Source organism: Artemia sp. Qi Xiang Cuo, chromosome 5 (genome assembly GCF_049724085.1).
Source record: "Artemia sp. Qi Xiang Cuo chromosome 5, ASM4972408v1, whole genome shotgun sequence".
NCBI lineage: Eukaryota > Metazoa > Arthropoda > Branchiopoda > Anostraca > Artemiidae > Artemia > Artemia sp. Qi Xiang Cuo.
Window position 1 is genome coordinate 80,629,997 of NC_142798.1, and position 20,298 is coordinate 80,650,294.

The following is a 20,298-nucleotide window of genomic DNA, read 5'->3' on the forward strand; positions in this document are numbered from 1 at the left end:
GTTAAAATTTCGGAGTGGAATTTTCGAGCAGAGAGTCCGAAAGCCAACCTAGCCAAACCGGTTACTATAATGAAAAGAAACAAGACAATACATAATTGCTTGGATTGAACTATTACCTGACTGGAACACCTTAACTCTAAAGTCTTCCAAGGAAATTGGGATGCAGGTGGTATTGCATGAACAATACAGCTGAGACTTGCCGTTTGACCTTTGACCACATTCAAATCCTTAGTTTTTGCATATTGAAACCCAGTCACAAAAAAGCACTTATTAATTTCGCGCTTATTAATTATCACTTATTTTCGCTACTAATTATTAATTATCACTTACTAATTATCTTGAACACATAGTTCGGTCCTCAGAAGACACGTACACAATAATATATTTCGTGAGGGGGGGCACTTGAAAGTAAAGCACAAGAAATTCGAATTATTCGAAAATAAGATTTAGAAGGGGACAACGTTAAAATTTCGGAGTGGAATTTTCGAGCAGAGAGTCCGAAAGCCAACCTAGCCAAACCGGTTACTATAATGAAAAGAAACAAGACAAGACATAATTGCTTGGATTGAACTATTACCTGACTGGAACACCTTAACTCTAAAGTCTTCCAAGGAAATTGGGACATCATCCTTCAGCCAGCTAACGGATGCAGGTGGTATTGCATGAACAATACAGCTGAGACTTGCCGTTTGACCTTTGACCACATTCAAATCCTTCGCCTCCTCTTCAAATTTTGGCGGCGCTGAAAGTTAAAATCCATCTTGATGAGATGACATTAAACAAATAAGCAAAATATAAAAAGCGGGAAATCTAAACAACGTGTGGTATTTGATGAAGAAAGAAAAATGACAATGCTGTGAACTTGTAGGGAAAGGGACTAAAGCATATTCAATTCCCCATAGGGGTTTCACATGAATGAAGCCGATGAAAAAAGAGATCTAATGCTTTTCAGTTTCCTACATTTATTTAGTACCATATGCAAAGTGAAGTAACTCAAAACAATTAACACGATAAAAATATCGTGAACACTAAGAAGCAGAATTAACATTAAGAAGCAGGACTAAGTCATGATTGCTTTCGAGAACGACATTAAGTTTGAACTTTCAACGAGTGCTGGGGAAACCCTGATTTTGACTGAGGTGTAATGGAGCAAGGGGAGGATTTAAAAGTTGTATCTCCAATTTGTTCAAAATCCATGGCACTAGGAGCCACCGTTGAATTAGAATCAATTCATGGGGAAGTAGCGATGTACACTGTCACAAATGACGTGTACCCAGATTATAAAAATAGCGTATCTGCAGTGTCTCAGGAATCGCTTGGGGGATGGATTTGAAATAATTTCTCAAACCATTCCCTGAAGGTTTCAGCTTCACACCCTAAGCCGCTCCCAAGATGCTGCAGATATACTATTTTGATAGCCATGTAACACATAGTGTTTCTGAATTTATCTCGCTACAAAACTGTACACGGATTATAAGCCCAATAGGAGCTTGTAGTGCAGAAATGTTTAGGCATTTCATTTGTAAAACATCTACCATACCCCCCCCCCTCAACTTGTCAAAGCTCCCACGTCTCAGAACAGAAGCATATTCAACAACCATTACTGAGGTTTCCCAAACCATTACTTGAACATTATCGAGGCTTCTTAAATTCTAATCATATCTATGAGAACCATCTTTTTATTCTTTCACACACTATTTTAAACTTCAAAAAAAAAAAAATACCCATGCCGTAGATATTCGCCTCTTTGCATCTTCACTGCATTCGCCATCTGCAAAATGTCCCTTATTCCTCCGTCAAATTTACACTTGCAGACAAGTTATTATGTAGTTGTCTTGTGTGGTCTTTCAATAGTTAGCGATTAAAATGTATGCAACATACGATATTAAACCAAACAGTTTCGACTGGAAAAATTATTAGTCAGTTTTTTTTTGTGTTTTTTTTTTTACCTTGTTTCTGAGTTTGATTCTATGTAAATACATCTAGAGAGATCGACAAGTTTTGTGTTGTATTTCTTCGAATCAGATATCCCAGACTATGGGCCAAAGCGGAGTCGAGATATCCCTCATTTTGGACGATTGTTTCGAATTCTAACAATTGTTTTTTTTTGCTTTTTGTTCGAAAAAAAACACTAGTTATAGACAGCAAAGATAGATAGATATAGATATATTTTTCACAAAAGCCGCATGGGCCATGGATAATACAAATACAACAAAACGTATAAAACATAATAATAAGTTCAAACACTTTTGAAAATAACACTACGATTATTGTAGACTCATATTTCCATACTTTAATAATGGACCACATAGTCTGCGCTTTGTTGGAAGATACTACTATTGAAAACTCTCTGCAGAACCAAGCCACCTGAAGCTAAGACAGCTGTACCTACTTCTCCTCCATTCAAATATATTCAAAGCTTCAATCTTTATTTCCTCCCTTGAAGTTCCAATTTCCATTAAATCCTTACATATGACCTCTTCCTTCCCCATTTGGCTACAACCCACTCTTGGGTTGACCTCATATGGATGGCCAAAAAACACAATCTTTGGCTATCCGTAATGTCTCATCTGTAACACGTGCCCTAGCCATCTTAACCTTTCTTTCACTGTCGCCCTAGAAAATGGGATCAAACTCCATTTTTCATATAGCATATTATTTGATATTATTGGTTGATACGCCTAAATTTATTGTTTCATTTGCCTAAAGTTAACTGCAGAGCAAGAAAAAACACCTTGTTGCCTTTGAGAATAATTGCCATCGCCAGATCTTAAGGGTAAGCTGAAAAAAAACCTCGTAAGCAACGTCAAAATCCATATTCGCACAGGTCTACCAGCATTGACTCCACTGTGAGACAAAGAAGATGGCGATACCTTGAATATGTCCTCCGCATGCCAGATCACATACTTCCAAAAATGCTTCTCCGCTGGCAGCCGGGAGACGCCCGTCAAGGAAGATGACCTATGATCACGGGCCACAGGACGAACATAAGACTGAACAGCCATCCACCCAGTCTCGTTCCTGAGTGAGAGGACATACACGTAGCGGCTCACCTGAGAAAAGGCTAGAGGCTACTCAATGACACTCTATTTGCTTTTGGAGGGATTGGAGGAACTAATATCTAAGGTAAGAGGTTGTTCAATGTGCGGTAAGTCTAACGGGTACCTATACTACCTAAAGTCATCTTTAAACAATCCCTTTGGAAATAATACCCCTTCCCTGGTGTGCAAGACCTAGGTTCTAGGAGATGTAACACTTTAAAACACAGTTTGAGTGATACCTAGAGACCAACAATAACATAAAATACCGGCATCTCAGAAGAAAACTTAAGGCGTCTTTATTTCTTCTTTTAACAAAATTCCCATTTTATTGGATGACTTACGTTAAAAACTGAAACTTCAATTTTATTGCAAAATATAGCACTGATTATCAAACATATGTCATACGTTTTGGAACTAAACAAAATTACATATAAATAAAAGAAAATTAATACTTTATGGAATGGACATGATTTATCTCCTGGAGTTCCATTGATAAACAATTACCTTCAACCAGTAGCACCAATTCATAAAATTTAAGGGGGGGGGGCAAAATGCATTTTTTTCAAATTCTGAAGGAGTGGGGGGATGGGCAAATTTGTCATTTTTTAATTCTCAATAAAAAAAAACCGAAAAGATTATTTTCCGAATCTAGGGGGGGGGGAGACAAAAATATAGGGGCACAAACATCTGCCCCCCCCCCACTAAATTGACGCCGATGCTTTCAATAAACTAACATTTAGAAGAAAATATAGATTTAATACCTAAATCCACTAACCGACAAATAATTTAATCAGTCTACGCTTAAGAAAAACTTTATGATACAGTCATGACAATATGTACAGCCAAAAATATATTTTTCAACGATTTTTTTTTCTTTCCGAAATTGCCTGCAGATATTCCTCATTGAATAGGGCACAAATTCTCTATTGTCTAACTGTCATTCAAAAACACCATTGTCTATTGTCTCCACAGCAATTAATTCAACTTCCTCTATTACAGACTGAATGAATGCCTTGTTGCACGACGGATGTTTGGGTTAGAAATAGCTTAGAATTTATAACTAGTAGGATTAGCTTTTAAATTCAAAATTGACAGCTGGATTAAATAGTAAATTTTCGTTAAACAAAATTCGGATCCAGTTGAAGCAGTGGAAATGATCTTGAGGAAATAAGGATTTGGTATGAGGACTCGTAAAGAAGCACATGAGGGACGGAAAACACTAAAAATAAAGATTCAATTTTGTTTTGGCAGTCGACTTTCACGTTGCCCGGTGAAAGAAAAATGCCTCTTGAAGAGTAAATATTGGGTTCCCTTTCAGGGGTGTAGTTTGCTATGGGGCAGGCGGGCAACTGCACCTCCCAGAACTTGGTTTGCCCCCCCCCCCCAGCTGAAATTTAGTTTCTTCAAAAATCCTGTGAAAACTAAGATAAGCCTGCATAATTCAAGCATCAACAGAAACGGATCAGTTTTCTTAAGTATACATTTACCTTTGTAGTAATATAAAGTATCTTTATAGTACTTTTATAATACCATATAGTCCTTTCATGGCACCAATTGGCACATTTTTCAGTTTTTAGTGTCATTTTTACTTGATTTGGGAAAATTGGCTCCAACTCCCCCCCCCCCAGGATTTTGAAGAAATTATGCCAGTGTTGCGTTTTGTTCTGGATTAGATTTACAAAATATGTGTTTCTGACAGGCAATGTTTTGCGGAAAATAGGTAAAAGCTATCTACCCACAGATAAGAATGTGAACATATTATATTAGTAAATACTACACTATTCTGGAAAAAAATTATGCTGGGAAATTATACTAGTGAAATTATACTGCTAAAAATGTACTATACAAATGCATTTTATCCTAATAAAAACGCATTATTTTTTAGAATATTTTATCTAGGGTGACTCCAATAAATTATGCTTTCTAAAAAAATGCACCAGCCATTTCTACCTTAATGCAAGGCAACTATGCCTTCAACCCGGGGGGGGGTGGATTCAAAGGGTGATTTTTGAGATACGCCCCCTCCCCGAAGGATTGGCTCCCCATGCGTTAAATTCTGAGATTATTCCTGCCCCCAACGCTTGTTAGAAATTGCCCAATTCACAAAAATACAGGGGAGGGGGGAAATGTGGAATTTCAAAATCTAGGAGGTCTATTTTGCTTCTTTTTTTAATCTTTGCAACGAAAATACCAAAAAAGGCACTTTCAATAAAAATAATAAAACAGGTTACTTATCCAAATCTAGGGAGGTATAAGGGGCAAATTACATTCCTCCAAAAAATTAACACCCCTGCTGATTCAAATCTTGATTCTTATTAGTTATTGATCTTATAGTATAGCAGGGATTCCCAACATGTGTTTAAGTCTACATAGGCCTACCTTTAATTTTTTTAAAATATTTTGCCCCTGCCCCCTTCTAGAAGAGGTGGCAGAATTTTGTCGAAATACGAGTTTGTACATGTAGTAAGTTAAATACATACAAATCTACCAGATTCCTAAAATTTTCTCTTAGAAGTCCTTTCTCACACCTTGCAGTGGCCCAAACAAAAACGCTGGTTATCAGTGGCCCAATTCACAAAAATATAGGGAAGGAGGCAAGTGTGTAATTTCAAAGTCTAGGACGTCCGTTTTATTTTTGTTTTTAATCTTTCTAATGAAAATACAAAAAAGGCCCTTTCAATAAAAATACCAAAATAAGTTATTCATCAAAATCTAGGGGTGATATAGGGGGCAAACTAAATTTCCCCCAACAAATTGACGCCCCTGCTGATTCAAACCTTGATTCTTCTTAATTATTGATATTATCGATCAGGGATCGATCAGGGATTCCCAACACGTGTGCTGGTTTAGGCACCTTTAATTTTTTGAAAATATTTTGTCTCTTCTAGAAAAAATGGCAGAATTTTGTTGAAATAAGAGTTTGTACATGTACTAATTAAGTAAAATACATACAAATCTTCTATAGATTCCTAAAATCTCCCCTTCCAAATCCTTTATTCCACCTTAAGCCAGAAATCCTAGACATAAATAGTAAAACGCTGGAAATGATGTTTTAATCGTCGTTTTCGATGAGGAGAAAACCAAATAAACACATGACAGAAAAGGATATATATTTTTCTGTCCTTTGCTATATAAGAAAATCAATGTTACTAAACTCGAGAATAAAAAGAAATCAACCGTAGTTTAACTTAAGACATTTTAACAAAATACCTGATGAATTTTATGTTCAACTGAGTTCCCGTTAAAGACTAAAGAATACATTTTAAGTATTGGTATAGGCATAACGGAAAAGTTCAAAAAGTCACTTAACTTTTGAGGGTGCTCCCTCCCTTTTTTTAAAAAAATTGCGACAATTCTCTCGGGTTTGTAGCTTTTAATGGGTAACATTTAAGTTAATGAACTTTAAATATATGGAATCAGCATAAGAAGATAACTTTTTATGAATATATTGTTATCAAAATTCCGTTTTTTAGAGTTTCGGTTACTGTTGGGCCAAGTCACTCCTTACTTAGAGTTCGTTGTGTCTATACATCTGTCTGATGGAGAAGCACAGATTACAAAAAAATGACAGTCGATTAATCATAGCCTCAAGAAAGAATAAAGCGCGCAAGAGTGGGATAGCATTCACAAGCCACAAAAAATTGATATATGACACAACACTTATCCGAAAATAATCAAAAAGCAACCCATTTTTATGGGAAACGTATGTTTGACACTCATGAAGAATGGAATTCGATAAAGGTGATGCCATGTTTCAAAATTAAAATTAGTTGAAAATCAGTAAATTGAACTACATTATTACTACCAAAGATTATATTCTGCCAAAAAAGTTGCGACATGTACTTTCTTGTAATATGACTAAAATGTATATTATTAGAATAATGCTAGTTTCGTATAGTATAGAAAATGAAAGCTCAACAACAGCAACAATGTTGTTGATAGTAAAAAAAGGAACGATAAATGAAAAACAATTCAATCTACTATCTCCGTCAAATATTTCTTTTGTATATTTTCACATCATATTTAGGAATTTATTGTCTTTAGAGACGTCACATAGTAGGTTTTAAGGAACCAAGGGGACTCATGTTCAACGGTGTAGTGGTAAGCAAAAAAAAATACCACAATATCACTTATTTTGCTTTCGTAGAAGAGTGATTTTCCACTGGCAAACTTCATTTTCATCAATTATTAAGTGCAAAAATAACATTGGTCGAAATCATACTGGAGCATTCAATTTATTGTCCTTACTTATTCGCTTTTCTGGTGTCTTATTATATAATGAACTAGAAAAGAAAAAGGCTCTTTTGCAAGCAAAGACGGCTGCTTCGCAGGATTTTTATCACCTCCCTTTGTCTGTACGGCAAAAGCTCTCTACCGCCTTTCTATTGCTCCTTCCACTCAATTCACTCTCTACGGTCAGAATCTCACACTTTCTATTCCCTACGGCCAACCACTAAGATCTCCAGTCCTTGCATGGTGCCATTCCAAGAGGATTCGCTGGGGGGGGGGGGGACATTCTTACTGTTGTAAGATTATTCTGTAAAATTTCACATTTTCTAGCTTGAACGGCTAAGCTGTTTATTCAGTGTAAAGACAGAAACACATAAACAATGTATTATATATATATATATATATATATATATATATATATATACATACATATATATATATATATATATATACATACATATATATATATATACATATATATATATATATATATATATATATATATATATATATATATATATATATATATATATATATATAAGATCGATATTTAATTGAAGAAATTGTCTGATTCATACAACTAACTGTTTAGTTTAGTCCTTCAAAGCTGATAGAAAAATTAAATAAACCTCACATTGTCTTTTCTGTCAAGAACATTGTCTGATGAAGAAGCGAAGGATAATGACAAAAACTTTCCCAGTCAATAATAAGACGGATGTCATCAATCATAGTTCTAAGAAAGAGTAAAGCACGCAAGAAAACGAAAGAATCTACACGCCTCGCCGAGCTAAGAAATATATGGCATGTCAAAAATTTGGCTTTATAGAATGGAGCAACTGGAATGCACCCGTGAAATCACAAACAAATTCAGGAATGAAACATTTTGATTTCGAAACGCAAGATTAATGGTCATATGAAAGTGTGGATTATTATTTATTTATCCTTATGCCAACCAGTATTAGCCAATAAAAGTCAGATAGGATAGTTTGGTGTCAAATTTTTGGATTGAACAATGACAATAAAAATGAATGTCATATAAACTATTTTCATATTTTGACATCTTCATATATAAATAAACTATCAGATTTTGTATATATATATATATATATATATATATATATATATATATATATATATATATATATATATATATATATATATATATATATTATATATATATATATATATATATATATATATATATATATATATATATATATATATATATATATATATATATATATATATATATATATAACCTCAAACTTTTGATTGGATGTGTTTGGGGAAAAGGTGGGCATGGGAGGTTAGTTGCCCTCCAATCACTTTCGACTATTAAAAAGAGCACTAACTCTTTGAATTTCCAATCGAATGAGCCTTTTTTGAAGTTTCTAGCGACAACGCTTTCTATAAAAATCTTATATGCCCCTAGGGCATAAATTACAACCCTTGCCCTGAAGACTGTGGGGGGAGTGTCCAGCTCAAAGGTATAATTTCCAGAACTTTCAACTGCGTTGAACAAAATGACAATCTCAAAATTTTGATTGGATGTGTTAGGGGAAATGATGGGCGTGGAAGGTGTTTTAGTTGCCTTCCAATCACTTTCGACTATTGAAAAGCACTAGCCATTTCAATTTCCAATCGAATGAGCCCTTTTTGAAGTTTCTACGACAACGCTTCTATAAAAACCTTAAATGCCCACAGGGCATATCTTACAACCCTTGCCCTGAGGGCTGTGTTTGAGTACGGGATTTGTCATCCTCAAAGAACGGATTTCCTGAATTTTATACTATACTTAGTAAAATAGTCCCCTAAAAATTTTGATTGGAAATACCTTGGGAAATTGTGGGTTTAAGAGGACTGCTTGTTGCCTTTAGATCATTTCCTACTATCAATAAGGGCACTAGCTTTTTGAGATTCCAGCTGAACGAGTCTTTTTGAAGTTTTTACGACAACGCTTTCTATAAAAACATTATATGCCCCCAGGGTTTAACTTACAACCCTTGCCCTGAGGGATGTGGGGGAGTGTCCTCCTCAAACACATAATTTCTATCTGGAAATCAACTACGTTGAACAAAATGGATATCTCAAAATTTTGATTGGAAGTGTTTGGGAAAGTGGTGGGCGTGGAAGGGGTATTATTTGCCCTCCAGTTACTTTCGACTATTAAAAAGGGCACAAGTCACTCCAATTTTTAATCGAATGAGCCCTTTTCAAAGTTTCTACGACAACTCCTTCGATACGAAGTTTCCTGGTCTAAAGGAAAAAAATAATAATTAATACATTGTGTCAACATCGTTCTTTACTTAGGCAGCGCGATTGCGCTGCCTATGATAGTCCAAAACCCTCAGAGCTCGGGGGCAAGTGTTGTAAGTTATGCCCCAATGTTGAGCAAATCGCAAGAACAGATTTGTTTATCAACAATTGTGGATCAACAATAATTTTCACGAGAACACCATTTTTTATTATTGATGGAAATAAATAGCAATATTTTCAAAATCAAACGTTACTTATTATTTTCAATTAAACTCATGTTTAATCCTATGAATGTCACTGTTTATGCACTTCTTCACTGTTTGACCAAATCCTGAAAGTTTCAACTAAATACATGAAAATGTCTTCAGTGCCATTTGGAGGGGAAAGAGGTGGGCAATTAAAAAAAAATATACTTTCTAACATCTTGTTTTAGGTAAGAGATGAAGTCAACAATAAACATAACAATCGTTATTGCAAATTAACTGTTTTTATTTCTTCTAAAATTGTAAGAACAAAAACAATTTTCCTCCATGATATCCATTCTTGAAATTCCTACTTAAATTTGACCAACAAGTCTTACAAACAATGATTTCAAATGTGGGTCGTTTTCATCCAAAATGTTGATCAATAAAACCTTTTTTGGTCGCTAGAACACGATTGTTGGTCAACAATGTCTCGCCAGAACAAATTATTTATCGACAACGTCGCCAGAAAAAGCCTATAGTCTCTAAAGTGCTCACAGTGGCCTTGGACCACGGGTATTATAAACAGGGATTATAATAACAGAAGATTATGAATATGATTTTTGAAAAAGGGGAAGCACCTGGGAGAGCATAGAATCAAATGGACTTAGATTAGGCTGACCATGTGGGTGTCCTATGAGAAATATTAATAAAATTAATGTTTTTGGAGGTTTTGAGAGTCCAGAGTGCGAGAATACGTTTTGAAAATTAATACTATGAAGACCTCGTCGGTTAGACTGGGAATAAGTGAAGGTAAAGAGGTGATGTTGGGCAAGGAGAAAATTGTTCAAGTGGATAGCTTCACTTACCTACGTAGTATGATTAGTAAAGGTGGTGGATTCAATGAAGATGCTAAAAGTAGAATATACAAGGCCCAGTGATTTTTTACAGTTGAAAAAAGTATCAAATAGGAAAATAATTCTTTGAACCAAGATCAGAATATTAGAAGGTACATTGGTGACTGTGGTCAAATATGGTTCCTCTTGTGTCTTTCGGCCAGCCATGCGAAAAAGATCAACTTTTTGAAGTGTTTCCCCCTTTTTTGAAAATCCGGCAAATTTGCTCTGGATCGTAGTTTTTGATGGATAGCATTAAACTTAGTGAATTTTATATATTTAGAATCAACATAAAAAGCCAATTCTTTTGACGTAGGCTATCTATTGTTATCAAAACTCTGTTTTTTAGGGTTTCGGTTACTATTGAGCCGTATCCCTACTTACAGTTCGTTACCACGAACTATTGAAAATGGTCCAATTAAAGGTTTCATTTTGACTAATTAATTTTCCAAAATATAAATAGATCGCATTGACACAAAGCACATCTTTATAATGTATCAACTCATTATAAAGATGGGAAAGGATCCACACACCTCAGAGTTAATAAATAAGATGTCAAAACTTTGGCTTAATATAATAAAACAACTGGAATGCATCCACAAATGATGAAAATAATTGCAGAAATGAAACATTTCAATTTCAAGATAGATGATTAATGTTCAAGGGAAGCGTAATTATTTATCAACGCTTTTATCAACTATTTTGAACCCATAAACCAAATCCTAAATTAATCTAAATAAGCTAATATCCTTCAAAACAGATAGATGAAGAATGATTAGACACGATGAAGTTTTTTTTTTTTATGCAGGAAGAAGTGTGATTTCCGTCAAACAGGGACGCCACTTCACTGAGACTGATCAAACAGAAAATTGATAAGGAGTCCTGGGAAAGGGTTTGGTGCTATTTTGGGCTGATTTTCACAAATGGGCTAATAAAACTCCAATTTGACAAGGCAGAAAAACGTATCATACTTGCACAGTGTTAGCCAAGTGGATTTCTTCTATGCAGAATTTGGTAACTGGGCTGAAATTTTACTTTTTTTATATGACAAAAATTACAACAAATTTGGCACAAGTTTAAACGTGTGTTGAAAAAAAAATGGAAATGTTTCAGGCCGCAGCATGCGTACATCTCCGTGTTTTCATGACACTGGAAACACAGCGGTTAGAAACCCCGAGTTGCCAAATTTTTAGCCAAATAGTTGCCAAATGGTGTGATCCCGAGTACAGATTTACTGTGCCTATTTTAGGTGTAGAAAATTGTGTACGTAAATAACCCCAAGGTCCCGAGCTTTCCAGAAAACTTTTAACTTTACAAACGGTCAATCCCAATACGTACATCCATTTATTGTTACATGAATTAAAAATCGGTTCTTCTTCGATCAGCAATATAAATTAATACACATGTTATAAGACGTTAGAAATGGTATGTAGCTTATTGAATAGCAATTTACCATACTAAAGAAGAAGGTTACCGATGAGACTGTACCCTCGGACGAAGGGGACAGTTTTTATTAATTTCGACCAACTCTGACTAAAAAGAAAAACTAAATTATTTGGTTTAAATCCCCAGTGTACACGTGGAGAATGGTATAAAAAAAACCACATGGGGTTTAATATTTTGTATACATTAACTGTGAAAAACTTTTATTTGGACTAAATAAAACAATTTCTTTTTGATTTATGGGTAGCTAGGACCGGATGAAAAAAAATTTATCTGTTTTTCTCGATCTCGGCATTTCACACTTTTGGCCATCTTCCCTATCATGGTGGCGCTTTGGGGTGGGGATGGGGGAGATTGTGATGCCCTTGGTAAACGGGGATTGAATCAACGTAGTTATTCAAACACTTTGGTTCTGTCCCTTCAAACACAGCCAAGTCATGGATGATTTATTGTTCAAGATAAATAACCATTTAAAATCATATCCCATTTCCAAAAGATTCGCAATTGCAAAAAGACAACTGCAGATGAGGAGTAAAGCCAATCTAGGATAGAAACGTTCAACGCCATTGATAGCGCAGGGAACTCGTATCATAAAAAAACGTAGTCGGGGTCAGGCAATAACTACAACAAACTAAGTAAAATATGGCATTGTGGAAGAACCTTGTGCAACACGTATTTATTAGTAACGGACAGATCTTTTTTTTTTTTTTTTTTTGACCTGTACAATTACCTGTTTTTATGTTATAAATTAAATTTACCACAAAAAATTTGATGAGGAGCTTGGTTATGATATGCATTATTTGTCGTTAATCTTGTAAAATAACAGACTTCACACCATAGTTAAATTTAATTACAATTAGGTGGTTATTTTTAGTTGAAGACTTAGTTATAATTCCCTGAAACTTGAATTTATGAAATTAAAAGGTAGGACACTGACCAATAAGATTCTACCGACCAATCATAATGCGTATCATTGACGTGTGACATAGCCTATTCAACTTACAAATGTCTGTAGCATAAGTATAGCGGGTAACTGCACTTTATCCCCTCTTTTGAACTAAGCCTGCACTGGCGTATTTAACGCAATACCCAAAAGCGAATGTCTATAATGATACCATGCGTCTCCTAAACTTTTGTTTATTGCGTTAAATACGCCAATGCATGGAAGTTTTATTTAATATGTCAGTTTGATTCCTACTTATTTATTTGTATCTTTTTTTTTCTTCTTTTGTTTTTTTTCTCTCTTCGTGTGTTTAGTTTGTTCTATTTCGACGTATGTTATTGTTTTTAAAAGAACCTTTTTCTGTTTTTCCCTTTTTTTACGTTGAGAAAGGCTCCCGGACGTGGGGCCGAAATATTCGGAGTATTTTTTAATTAAGTACTTATTTTGTTGTTATTTATTCATTGCTTTATCAAAATTAAAACCCGATTTTCTTGCTAAATTTTTCGTAAATGGAAAAACAGTGTGGTTTAAGAAATTATTTATAACCTTTGGCTATATCGAAGGATCAGCAAAGGGTGTTAAGGCTGGGATTCCGTTAAACTGGCTGCAACTCTGGAAATCCATTAAAGAGAGTAGAAACTGCACTGTTATTGTACAGCCTATAGATTGATACAAAGTCGGTTAAAAATAATGACATCTTATAATGCTATCTAAACTTATTAATTTACCAGAAATAAACACACATATCTTTGATGTCAAACCACTTAGTTTAGGCCACAATCTACAATTTAATTTAACTCATCGTAAAGTAGTTCATGATGGTAAAGTTCCCTTTACCAGAAACTTTTTTTGTTGGCTAAGTCCGTCGCTCACTTTAGGACCAATGTCGAACTTCCACAATTTATAACATTATATGCGTATGCTCACCTTCGAGTAAGGCATTCCTAAGTAAAAACAAAATCATTTATTAACATCTTTGAGTTTTCAAATGCTTTTTCGATAATAAATTCTATCAAGCTGCCAGGAACACTGCCTGAGTCAGCTAGAAAAATGTCAACCGTTTGGTACGAAACATTGTATAAGTATTTTTGGTATCTACAAATATTAATGCCCATGTGTGGTAGATGTATCTCGCCAAGTTGGAAAAGTATGTTTGTTTTATGATTGTATGTTCGTTTTTAGTGTTTGTGTTGTTTTTTTTCTCCTTGTGTGCCCGGCCATAGAGCCTTGTGGGGGTATGTGATGTTGTACTTGGTCTTATGTTTAAATTTATATAAAGAAAAAACGAACAAAATGGGATTTTTTTAGGCCAAACGAAAACACTAGAAAAGCAAAGCGAATATTTCGAAAGGACAACAATCTCTCTTCTTCAGCGCGAACAAAAAACTTCTTTAAGGAAAATGTCAAAAAGAAAAAACAAATGCAGAGGCGCATTTTTTTTTCTTTGTCTTTTTTGTCATTTTCCTTAAATATTTTTTCCGCACTGAAGAAGAAAGGTGGTTGTCCTTTTGAAATATTCGCTTTGTTTTTCAATATTTTCTTTTGGCCTTAAAAACGGCCAAACTTTGCTCGTGTTTTCTTTATGTTATGGCAGGCCGATATGGTAAGAAATTGTTCAAATGTATTGTTCAAAATATCTATCTATCTATCTAGCAAATCCATCCATCCTCATGATTCAGCTTCACAAGTCTATTGAAATTCCGTGAAACCAATTCCACCCATTTGCGGCTCTACTCCTTATCCCGTAACTCAATAGCAATAAACTTGGCTGTTTGATGCTAACAATCCATCTCAGATGTTTCCCCCAAATCTAGATACCAAACAAAGTTCTCAGTGGGGCGGGAACTTTTCAAACAAATCCATCTGAACAAGAACTATATAAGTCGGATATAAATGCATCTCTAGCATTGATTTATTAACTGGATTTGATTTCCAGTCAGAGATAAGAAACAGGTATCCGGCGGGCAACAAATGCATAAGCATTAATAACAAAAAATTGATCTTTTTTTAAGCTGATTGGATAGAAAGTAAAAAATAACAGAAATAAATAAATATTAATAATTTAATATCAGTATGCGCACAAAGGTGGATTTCCTCTCACTACTATGATTGATCCTAAGAGCCGTCCCACAAAGAAAACTCAGGAGAAAATCCTTAAAAGTTGGGGTCAGATAAAGATCTTGTGGGGCCGCTAGACAAATTCGATCTAAGGAGCTCCCAAAAAGAACATATTTTACCGGAACATCAAAGTAAACACATTGTGGCTCATTATCAAAAATACAAATACACGATTTCAGATAGAGTTCAAATATTTGGCAGGTCAAAACATTTTAATAATTTCTTGAAAAAATATGTTTATCTTTGGAAAAAACTATAGGCTAGTCATTTAAAACGAAAAAAAGTCAAAACTGGAACAAATTACAAGGGAAATGATTTTTACGCTAAAATTTTCATAAAATTCTAAGAATGACATGCTGCTAGTTCACAAAAATTTGAGACCAAGAAATGGCCCAAAACCGCTCTAAAAGACCCAAGTTTAAAAGGCTAAATTAAAAAAATAAATGTTTTGGCTTTAGATGGTTTAAGGATCTTTTAATGTGCATTTGGACCTGCTGAGAATAAATGTCAGCTTTTAAATCGATTTAGACTGCAATTTGACCCCCTCCCCCCCAAAAAAATCAAAGCCAAATTTCACAGAAAAAGCCTGAAATTTTACTTTTCTTCAAAAATGTCTTAGAATGTCATTTTATCCGATATCACCTGCTGAATTACACAAAATTTAGGCACGAAAGACCTTGTGACATCAACTTCATGCAGCAAAAACTTCTTAGGCAGCCCAAAATTGAGCAAAAGGTCCAAAAACATATTTTCTTTTGTTGTGTTCGATGTTACACTAAGAAAAGATACGCAGTGTTTACGCATTAGGAAACACGATGCATAATAAACACATTTTCTATTAGCGTTTGAAGTTACAAGAAGTCCCGATAGGGCATCTCTTGCAAACTCAGTCTATGAAGAATGCCCCAGTTTCGACCACGTGTCCCCAACCCTTCTTGCCATTACGTTATTGATGGACGCTGGTTGCAGCAAAGGATACCATAGCAAGCAGAGCTATCCTATGAGACTATTTGCGATAACTATGAGGCTCATTTGAGGTAGCTTGAAAAACATGCACATGTTGATTGACGCAGATTGAAAATGCGGACTGATAGTTAATACTTGTGGACCTGTGACCAAAGACCGCACTCAATAAAAACGAACAAAATTTATCTTTATCCGTAACATCTACTTTATGCCTTCTACGCCACTTTCAGTTCAGAATGCAGAATTTCTAACCGACAAAGCCATCAATGAAAGGTTCATCTTGCTGCTGGCGCAACGGCTTAAAGAGAAGAGAATTACAGTTCATCATGCTACCGGCAGTGCCGATTTTCTTATTGTGAAGGCATCTGTTTCTTATTGCGACTACGACAGTTTCTATTGCGACATCTGTTTGTTTCTATTGCGACTACAAAATTTTGATTGTCAGTAGCGATAAAGTTTTGTTAGTTCTACTGATCCATCACTCAAAAGAAAACATCAACCGCCTTTACCAAGTTGAAAGCAAGCCTAGCGCAAAGTATTTTAGATACTAAAAGTGAAACATAGGCTCGGCGAAGCTGAAACTATCACTTGAGGTTAGCGCATTTAGGATAGTGAACTCATACTAGTCATGGCAGATAGGAAATCCGCACCAGAGCGGCTGTTTAATGTCATCAGTTACACGTGCAAGTCAGGTTGTCAAAAGCAAGATGCTCGTGCCAAAGATATGGAATATGATGCATTCCTGCCTGTTCAGAATGTTTAGAAGAGATCTGCACGAACATGGCTGAGTACCAGCAGAACCAAGACGAATGTGGGGCTCCAACAGACTACTAGCGTAAAATCAATGCGAAGCAATCAACGTTCTAATTCTAATCAACGATGTGATACTAATCAGCTTTAGTTAAACTTGTTTCTTACTTTTTATGCGATTCTTGTAAGTTTTTACTGCTCATATTCAAAGTATAGTTTTCTTTTAGAATATTATTCCTGAACTCCAGACGACCAACGTGAAGGGTAAATCACACCGCTACTTTTCACGCAGAACACAAGGCAGGTTGTTTGGTTAAAATGAGATTCCACAATTGTTTGCATTTTTTGTCCCACAAGTCGGGTTTAGTAGGAAACGATTCTCCGTTGTTTTTTTTTTTTTTTTTTTTTTTTTTTAATAAAAAACGTTTTAGGACTTTTGGCTAAATTTTGCCTTGCCTAAGAGGTTTTGGCCACGTGAATTCGAGGTCGTAAGGCCTAAGTGTCTAAATTTTTGCGTAATTCAGCAGGCGGGATAAGGTATAAAATGGCATTCAAAACATTTTCGAACGAAAGTAAACTTTTAGGCTTTTCTCGAGAAATTCGGCGTCCATGTTTTTTTTCTTGGGAGGGGGGACGAAACCCAAGTCTAAAGCAATTCGGGCCGTTTAGTCCCGTTTTGGGAAATTTTCCGGTTACGTATTTTTACGGAATTTTAGCACCATATGTTCCAGATCTTTCTGAAGTGCAAAAACATTTGTGTTAAATGGGCTCCATCTCAAATTATATAATAACTAGCCTACTATGAGCAGGCCCCTCAAGCTTGGAGGTCCCTTGCCTCCAACCTACGTCAGTCTATTGGATACTAGACTAAAATAAATATATAACTAGAACCATTTGAGCTTCGAATCAGAATAAAATTGTAATTTAAATATCATTTACGGCATGGGAAAATTTTCCACTTAGGACATAGGAAAATTATTATTGATGTTAATAAGGGGTTCTGGATAAAATAATTGGAATTGTTCTTACAAAAAGCCTCATTGCAAACGAAGGAAATTTAATATTATTTTTATAATACGTTTTCTTAGTTAATTATCTTTAACAAAAAAAAATGGTTCCTGTGAATCTTTCCGGAAATTGTTTATAGAGTTTCAAATTCTTAGCGGTAAGTGCCTAAACTCATTAAAAAGAAGAGAAGTGATGCAAGTAGGACATAAACCTTGAAATTCAAACGGCAAAAGATTTCTGGAAATTTTCCAGATTTCCGCAAAGATTTTTCGGAACTATTTTTTATAGAAAGCAAACAACTAACCTAATATAGAGATTAAGGGCCTTTTTACAATAAAAAAAAAAATCCTCGACATTTTTAACTCATATAGCCTATAAGTAAATATGAAAAAAAACACTTACCGACGACTTGCAGTTTAGCACTTCGACTCACAATTGTACCAACCTGAGGAATCGTGGCAAGGCACTGATATACTCCTTCATCTGGCCTTTCCATTCTAGTATGATAAACACTAGCAATGTACAGTGATCCATTGATCAAAATAGACCTAAAAGAAATCAAATTTTACACTTCCATATTAGTTTTTAGAGGTTGATTTTATTAGAGGTTGATTTTATTAGAGGTTGATTTTATTAGAGGTTGATTAGAGGTCATTTTATTGAAGAGCAAGTACAAAATATACTGCAAGTCGCTAAGGATGCGCGAATCTTTTTCACGGAGGGGAGGGGGGGGCACAAGCTCAAAAATACTTCAGAAAATAGGAGAATGACATGGAAAATATAAGACATAATTTGAAAAATTGTAAAACTTAAAATTTTAACCAGGGAGAGGAGAGGGGTACGGCCTAAACACCCTGTCCCTGAGTATGTATCTAATAAATATGAAAAACGGGCTTTTAAGGCGCTATGATGGCCAGTTTAGGTTGATAGTCCAAGCCCTTAGGTAGAATCAGAAAATATTTTGGAAGGGAGGACGGGGTCTGATGCCTAAGAATACACTTTTATGCCCAAGGTAAGGTAAAAGGTCCAAAGGTATCCAAAAGTAAGGTAAAAGGTAAAGAATACGGCATTGGACTTTACAGGCCCTACCGGCGGTACTGATCTCCGTTTCTTAGCCCTTCAGCCAGGAAGTGCAATGGGGGGTTGGGGGACAACGATCATGTGCTTTTGCAAACCCTTCCTGTTTACCTTCCCCAGATTTCTCCAGGTACCCATTAAATATCCAAAGTATGTTGATATTGACGCGTTTTCACAAATGACCCTCGGGGAAGAAAGACCTTCTCGAACTTATTCAGTTAAAATATCATTGTCTGCAGTGTGAAACCCAAATACGGTTTCTATGGTTTCATAGAAAACTCGAACTCGAATTAATGTGGCAATTTTTGTTGAAATGAAAGCCACCAGTGCCAAAATCCTAAATTATGACCTTAAATTTCTAGTTTTGAGAGTTTTTTATTTTTTTAACTTGCAGAGATTGGCTGAATCGGAGGTCTACCGTTGCTGTATTATGCGCAGCAGTGGTCTTCCCACCTGAGGTGGGGAGACCAAAATCCAAGTTATGTATTTAAACTTACTTAAGAAACAAAATATGATATAAAAATAAAAAAGAAGTGGAGCAATAAAAGTGCGACAAAAACAGTGAAGAATCAAAATAAACACTTCTTTTTAATAGGATTGAAAACAGTAGTAAGGATAGGAATAGAAATTTGAAAGACCAAACCATAGCTTAACTTGAACTTTTACTTCTTTTAGTCCACTCATCATGCAAGTAATACAGTACCAATAAGACGTTAACGTTAACACCGAGGCTGTTAGGCGGCGGTACGGGGTTAATTTGTGTCCGTTTTAAGTTTTAACCTCCTACGAGCTAATTTATGCTTGTTTGGATTTGCAATGCGGCTCTTTAATTTCATTTTAAAAACATGTCTTTTTTATTATCTTAACGTTAATATAACGTTATAATAACGTTAACGTTAATATATAAGTGTTTCCTTCCCTCTGTTGTTTGTGCTAAAAAGTTGATCACTTTGGCAACTTAACAACTCGTATTTTAGACGTCATCAAATTAAACAAAATAATTTTAACTACAATTTTGAGGTAAAGCCAAGGTGGAATTTCCAACTCTCTCAAAATTTGATGTCCATATGTTTGATTCCTAATTCACTAGTTTTGTAAAAAGGTTCGGAAAGCAGCAATAGCGATAGGAATTATTTCTTCCATGGAGCTCTTCTTCTAAAATCAGGAACTACTGACGGCGGAGACATTTGGAAAAATTACTTACTTAACGAAGTAAAACGAAAACAAACTCAGTTGCAATTTCCCAAGAAATGCAGTGACTTAATTTCTCAATTAATGGGCCGGAAAAGTCTTATTGACCTGAAGGAAATTGAGCCCCGAAAATCAATAAGAATGTTTCCCAGATTTTGAAAAACAAAATCAGCAGCATTCTTGAATTTTTCTTTTTC

General features: G+C 35.1%; 1 protein-coding gene across 1 annotated transcript in view; it reads right to left on the bottom strand.

Annotated features, from left to right (window-relative positions):
• The window catches only part of fra (neogenin protein frazzled), a 173,226-nt gene that overhangs the window by 110,682 nt on the left and 42,246 nt on the right, over positions 1 to 20,298 (bottom strand). Inside the window, exons 4-5 of the mRNA XM_089089232.1 lie at positions 18,236 to 18,381; positions 578 to 742 (exon numbers count right to left, since the gene is read on the bottom strand). Coding sequence (XP_088945358.1) covers positions 578 to 742; positions 18,236 to 18,381 — 311 coding nt within the window. The remainder of the gene's footprint in view (positions 1 to 577; positions 743 to 18,235; positions 18,382 to 20,298) is intronic.